The sequence below is a fragment of the Microtus ochrogaster genome, chromosome 2, assembly GCF_000317375.1.
Source record: "Microtus ochrogaster isolate Prairie Vole_2 chromosome 2, MicOch1.0, whole genome shotgun sequence".
NCBI classification, from domain to species: domain Eukaryota; kingdom Metazoa; phylum Chordata; class Mammalia; order Rodentia; family Cricetidae; genus Microtus; species Microtus ochrogaster.
The window spans coordinates 41,548,032-41,555,485 of NC_022010.1; the positions used below are offsets into that span (position 1 = coordinate 41,548,032).

The following is a 7,454-nucleotide window of genomic DNA, read 5'->3' on the forward strand; positions in this document are numbered from 1 at the left end:
GTCCTGGAACTAGCTCTTGTAGACCAGGCTGGTCTCGAACTCACAGAGATCCACCTGCCTCTGCCTCCCGAGTGCTGGGATTAAAGGCGTGGGCCACCACTGCCCAGAAATTGAGGCTTTCTTAAAACATGATCAGATGAAGAACTTGGAAAAAATAGAACTACTTAATAAAGGATTAAATGATAAATCAGTTGATATACCTAAAGAGAAAATATGTGAACTAGAAGATAGCAGTGAAAATATCACCAAGTCAAAATGAGCTGCCATGCGCCTGTAATTCCAAGACTGGGGGACTGAGGAAGGAGGAGGCCAGCCTGGGTTACAGAGCCAAACTCTATCTCAGAAGGAATAAACAATAAGATACTGCTGAGAAAGCAGCATGAAGATATAAAGAGGCAGCTTTTAAAAAATAGATGATTCGGGGTCGTGGTGACACACGCCTTTAATCTCAGCACTCAGGAGGCAGAAGCAAGCTGATTTCTGTGAGTGTGAGGCCAGTCTGGTATACAAAAGAAGTTCCAGGACAGGCAGGGCAAACACACAGAAACCCTGTTTTTTTGGGGGGGGGGGAGGGAAAGGAATGAAAGAAAAAAGAAAAGAAATACAGTTAATCCCAAGAAATAAATAACATTAGCTTTAACAAGTCACAGTGGAAACGGCAGCCCAGTGACAGAAACCTTAAAAGTTCTAGAACCAACAGACTGCTATAAAAATAATTTTCATTAAGCTGACAACTGATTTCCCAGCTATAGCAACAGAAAGCAGAGGACATTGGAATTCTGCCTTGTATACTGAGACAAAACATCTGTCAGCCTGAAATGGCATACTCAGTAAAATGCTTTCACAATAGACATTTTGAGACAAAAATCCTAGTGCATTTGCTACCAACAGAACAAGATTCCAAGGGATATAATTCAGATAAAGAAAACTTAACTCAAATAGAAAGCTCAAGGTGATTTGCAGTGGCCATATAATATTTAAATCAGATACATATTATGGTTCACATTGTACTAGTATAGAATGCTTTATGTTTCAAAATTTGCTTCATTAACTGAATTTACTCTGAACATATTTCTGGACATGTGTTGCATGTAATATTTCATGTTGATTTGATTCAAGAAGTTTGTACAACTGAGTCAAAAAAGGAATTTCTAGTACATGTAAAATTATTTTTAAGAGGACTTTACCAATTTACATTTTACTCAACAAATTGTGCTGGCTTTATTTACAAATGATTGTTTGGACCAGTTTTAAATAGCAAAGGTTGACATTTCTTACCAGATATTTATATCTTGACAAAAATGTTTGCTTCTCTTGGTTTGACATTAAAAATGTGTTCTGGGGCCAGGCCTTGGTGACACTTGCCTTTAATCCTTTAATCTCAGCATTTGGGAGGCAGGGGGAGGTGGAGCTCTGTGAGTTCAAGGTCAACCTTGTCCACAGAGTCAGTTCCAGGACAGGCTCCAAAGCAACAGAGAAACCCTGTCTCCAAAAAAAAAATTTTTTTTAAAGTGTTCTGAGTTTGAGCCATAGCCTAGCCCCTTCTCAAAAAATTTTTGAGTAGATGAGAAAATGTTAGTTGAGTTGCATTCTTTCTAACAATATTTCTAACTTTCTAAAATGTAGTCTTTAATTTTTCTTTATTCCATTTTATTATTAACAAATAATATACTTATCTTGATTTTTTTTTGTTTGTTTGGTTTTGGCTTTTGAAACGGGGTTTTACAGTACAGCCCTAGGCTGGTCTTAAACTCACAGAGATCCACCTGTCTCTGAGTCCCCAGTGTTTGTATGTACCACTACACTAGTCAATTCAGCCATTTAAAGAAATTGCAAGTAGAGCTGAGGAGATGCAAGCATGAGGATTTGAATTCAAATCCCCAAACCCTATGTAAAGCCAGTCACCGTAGCACACATCTGTAACCCCAGTGTTTCTACACTGAGATGAGAGGCTAGAGAATCTCCTGAAAGCTTGTTAGGTCGCTAGCCTGTGTATGTAGTGGCAGGTAAGAGACTCTTTCTCTGACAAGACAGAAGCAAGGAACAGTACCAGATATTGTCCTTTGACCTCCATGCATGTGCCATGGTACACCCACATGCACATACATGCATACGCACACACATAATATACAAACAAATGACAAATAGCCAGCCAAGCGTAGTAGTGGCTATTCTTGTAAGAGTAGTATTTGAGGCTGAGACGGAGGATTTCTGAGTTGAGCTATAGTATGAGACCTGTCTTAAACAGAAAACTATACACATACTTGAAAAAGAAAAGAAATGCCATCTTTTTGTTCTTGTTTATACTCTTGTCTTACTGCTGTGGTACTGTTATGTTGTTTTCTAACTCTGGTATTTATTCCAGCCAGCCAACAGGACAGAGTGAATAAATGTGTTTTGTACAAGTCATTTTAAAGGGGGAAGACAGTTAATCTTTTTTGGGGATTCCATGTTTTAACATGAGCTGGAATGTAAGATGTCATTTTTTAACTTTTTTTCTGTTCATTTGCTTTTTCAGGTGCAAGTGAAAGTGTAGGAAAACACATGCTTGAAGCTTGTAACAACAACCTGGAGATGGCCGTCACTATGTTTCTGGATGGTGGAGGAATTGCTGAGGAGCCCAGTACCAGTTCAGCAAGTGTCTCTGCAGTCAGACCACACACAGAGTATGAATTTATTATTTATTGTAGCAGTTACTCTTTGCCTAAATTAATTAGTTGCATTTTTATCAAAGTTAGGTAAAGTTTTGAAAAACATTTAAGGTTGAAAGCCTCTGAAAAATATGTGTAAATTTTTGTGTTTACTGTACCTTAAATTCTCTAGAGCATGCCATCTTGTCTCTTCATTTATTTATTTTCATCTTGTCTCTTTAATCCTCATTTTTAGTCTTCAAACGAATGTGTGGGTTAAAGATGGGCAGGCGGGCAGGCTACGACTGCTTGATTATAATTGGTCTGAAATTGGGGTTTATGTACTCCACAGCCATCAGCTATACAACAAAAAGAATTTGTTGGCTTAGGATTTTGCTCAGTTGATAAAGTATTGCCTAACATCCAAGGAATTCTAGGTTTAAGCCTCAACACTGGATAAACCAGACTTGGTGACACATGCTTGTAGTCCTAGCACTTAGGAAGTGGAGACAGGAGCAATCTTTAGCTACATAGCAAGTTTGAAGTCATTTTGTTTTTTGTTCTTTTTAAAGAACGTTATAGTTTGGTATTATTATTATTTTCTGTCTCAGGAAACTAGAGCATGGCTGTTTTTTCCTAAGCTACACCACAGTTAAAAAGCAGGTATCTTTTTCTTCCAGAGGACCTGGGTTCAATTCCCAGCATCCACATGGTAGCTCAAAACTGTAATTTCAGTTCCAGGGGCTCTGACACTCACACAGACATGCATACAGACAAAACACCAATGCACATAAAATAAAAGTAAATACATCATTTTAAAAAATCCTTCATTCTTTTTTTGTTTGTTTGTTTGAGACAGGTGGGGTTTTTTTTGTTTGTTTGTTTGTTTTTAGTGTAGCCTTGGCTGTCCTGGAACTTGCTCTGTAGACCAGTCTGACCTCAAATTCACAGAGGTCTGCCTGCTTGCCTCTGCCTCCTAAACGCTGGGATTAAAGGTATGTGGCATCACTGCCCAGTTCAGTTCTTTATTCTTTAGTTACCTGCCTAATCACTAATACATCCCCACTGTATATAGAACTGTATATGTTTGATTTTTTTTCTAGCCTTTTATATTTGATTAGTAAGAGTTTGTAATAAATGCCTAACTTTTGAACAAAATTTCATCAGTCTTTGGAAAGTATTAGGCCCGAACCTTGTTGGGACTACTCTAGGCACATGTCTCTGCTCTCAGATGGCCATTGAGTTTTTTCTTTGTTTTGAGATACCATTGCTGTGTAGCCTAGGCTGGCCTTGAATTCATATCTTCCTGTGTATTAGGATTCCAGGTTTGCCCACAATTCCTGACTAAGCATTAGCTTTAACAACAACAACCAAAAACAAAACAAAACAAAAAATGTTAAAAGGGGCAAGGCTTAGTAGCCTGTGCTTTTAGTTCCATCACTCAGGAGGCAGAGGCTGGCATGGTCTACATAGTCCCTGTCTTGAAAAACAGAACCAAACCAGAAAAACCCTTAATTTAAAAGTCCCTAAGTAAGACTTTAATACTCTTAGTCTTTTGTAATTCTGATAATTTATAATATGAGAAACAAAGGTGTTGAAATAAGAGCGGCGGGGCTGTGTCCCCAGCACCCGGCCGCCCACATGGCTAGCTTAGCTTATGCCCGAAATAATTACACGGAAACTGTATTCTTTTAAACACTGCCTGGCCAATTAGTTTCAGTTTCTTATTGGCTAGCTCTTATATATTAATCTAACCCATTTCTATTAATCTGTGTAGCCCACGAGCTGGCTTACCAGGAATGATCTTAACCTGCGTCTGCCTGGAGTGGGAGAATCATGGCGACTCCTTACTCAGCTTCTTTCTCCCAGCATTCTGTTCTGTTTACTCCACCCACCTAAGGGTTGGCCTATCAAATGGGTCTAGGCAGTTTCTTTATTGCTTAACCAATGAAATCAACAGATTGATATACACTCCCACATCACAAAGGAGTCATTTAAAGTACAACAGGCAAAGGGCCAGGCTTTTATTTTTATGAAATCAGATATAATTTAAGAACCAGGTCATATACAAGTATAATTGTTCCTTTGTTGAGTTAGTTTCAGATTAATGGAATATTGTTTTTACATGCATTGTGAACTTTAGAGATCATATTAATAGCTTACAAAGTTTTTGCTTGTTTTTTGTTTTCTGTTGACATTTGTCTTAAGTGTGATCCCATCCCTAACATGGCTCAGAGTTTTAATAGAAATCAATATTGAGCCAGGCAGTGGTGGCGCACGCCTTTAATCCCAGCACTCGGGAGGCAGAGGCAGGGGGGTATTTGTGAAATTCAGGGGAAGCTTGTGGTAAAGAGGCAGTTTCCGGACAGGCAACAAAAACTACGGAGAAACCCTGTCTTGAAAAAAACCAAAAAAAAAAAAAAAAGGAAATCAATATTGAGCCAGATGATATGTTATGCACCTTTATTATAGCCCACTGGAGGCAGACAACAAGTGGATCTCTGAATTCTTAGATTATTCTTGCCTGCATAGCACATTCCAGGCTAGCCTGCTCCAGTAAACAAACAAACAATATTTTAAAAATTAGTTGATAGAAACGTCAATAGTAGATATTTGCAGTTGATTTGTGTGTGTGTGTGTGTGTGTGTGTGTGTTTGACTATACCTGAAATAGTAGTTTTTGCTTTGAGACCAGGTTTTTTCTGGCTGTCCTGGAACTCACTATGTAGACCAGGCTGACCTCAAACTCAGAGATCTGTCTGCATCTACTTCTGGGTGATGGGATTAAAGGTGCTCCACTATGACTGGCAGTTTGGCTTTTATTTTTGTTTTAGTGCCTTTGACAGCATTGTGTGCATGTGCCTGTGTTGAAAGATGTGTTGAAACCCAGGGCCTCACCATTGCTGGGCAAGTACTCTGCCATTGAGTTAAATCCTAGCCCTATAGCATTTATTTTTACCTTTTTGAGGTAGCATTTCATTGCTTTGTCTAACCTAGTCTCAAACTCCTTAGCTCCAGAGAATCTTTTGACTCAGCCTTTTAAGTAACAAATATTTCTTATAAATGAGTTTCTTTTCCTATTTAGTTGTATCATGATTTGGTTAACTTATGTGCTAACTGATGAACTCCTAATTCCTTAAGTAGAATTTCCCTTCCAAATCACCTTCTGTTTTTCCACCCAATGTAGTTAAAACGTCGCCAAACATCTTCAGATGTACAGTAATTGAGTCTTTATAGGTATTTTTTTTAAAAGATGTTCGTGTTCATACCTATGTGTGTATTAGTGCCCATGGAGGCCAGTAGAGAGTGTATGATTTCTTAGAACTAGAGTTACAGGTTTTTGTGAATGATAGGATCAAAACTCATGATTGAGCATGCAACAAGCCCCCTTAACTACTGAGCCATCTCTCCATCCTCAGGACTATTAATTTATTTGAGATATTTCATTGGAATGCAGTTAAGTAGTAAATTGTCTTAGACTGAGGCAATTTTACACATACCATGTGAAGTACAGTATACCAATTAAAAAAAATTTACTTGTATAAAAGATGTTTTTTAAAGCTTGGCATGATAGTGCTCACACCTATAATCCTAACACTTGGGAGGTGGGGAAAGGAATATAAAAAGTTCTAGGGCAGTGATGGCTACATAACAAGTTCAAGGCCAGCTTGGATTACATGATACCCTATTTCTGATGCGGAATGTCTTCCTCTATATGTGTTGTGTTTATTGGTTAATGAATGAAGCTGCTTTGGCCTATAGCAGGGCAGAATATAGCCAGGCTGGAAGAGATATAGAAAGAGTAGGTGGAGTCAGACGCCATGTAGCTGTCCAAGAGTAAGAGGTAACAAACCATGAGCCTTGTGGTATGATACAAAATAAAAGAAATGGATTAATTTAAGATATAAGAGCTAGCAAGAAATATGCCTGAGTTGTTGGCCAAACAGTATTGTAATTAATATAGTTTCTCTGTGATTATTCAGGTCGGGGTGGCCAGGAAACGCAAGAGAAGTCTCCAGTTACATATTTCAAAAAAATTTTTATTGTTAACGCTTTTAAAAGTTCTTAAGGGGTCCTTCCTTACTCCCCTTCCCCATCTCCTTACTCTACCTGAAATGGAGTCTTCCTTTGTTGTCCCCGGCTGGACTCTTGGACTCACATGACTGCCTACTTCAGCCTTCAAAGTAGTAGTACTATAGACATGGGTCACCAAAACCAGCAAAGTATTTACTAAACTTCCTTCTACATATAGATTGTTCCTTCAGGTTATTGAAATTCTGCATATGAGCAGTGACCTATGTCCAGTAGGAAAGAGCAGCTGGGTGTGGTGGCACATTCCTATAACCCCAACACATGGCAGGTGAGACTCTTACCACTGAACCACCAATGGTTAATCCCAGCACTTGGAATGTTGAGACAGGAGAATCTCAAGTTTGAGGCCAGCCTGAGTTACGTAGTAAAACTTAAAAACAAAAAGTAGGAAAGAATATTGGACATAATCTTGAATTATTCTTTCATCATTTTTCTTATTATAGATTTGTCTAACTGGTGGTTTTTTAATTACAGAGTATTAGTGTTCACTGACAAATTAATTTTCATAGTTTTTTTCTTTAAATATAAAGTATGTGTTTGAACTCCAAGTGTTGGATTTCGAAATTCCAACTTTAGATATTGAAAAACTAGCCGGGCGATGGTGGCGCACGCCTTTAATCCCAGCACTCGGGAGGCAGAGGCAGGCGGATCTCTGTAAGTTCGAGACCAGCCTGGTCTACAGAGCTAGTTCCAGGACAGGCTCCAAAGCCACAGAGAAACCCTGTCTTGAAAA

The 7,454-nt window shown here is 38.6% G+C and overlaps 1 protein-coding gene across 2 annotated transcripts in view; it reads left to right on the top strand.

The window, feature by feature from the left end:
- Ubxn7 (UBX domain protein 7) overlaps nt 1-7,454 on the top strand; it is a 63,278-nt gene that overhangs the window by 18,547 nt on the left and 37,277 nt on the right. For both annotated transcript variants that reach the window (XM_005344840.3, XM_013351596.2), the window contains exon 2: nt 2,519-2,666. In XM_005344840.3, coding sequence (XP_005344897.1) covers nt 2,519-2,666 — 148 coding nt within the window. The remainder of the gene's footprint in view (nt 1-2,518; nt 2,667-7,454) is intronic.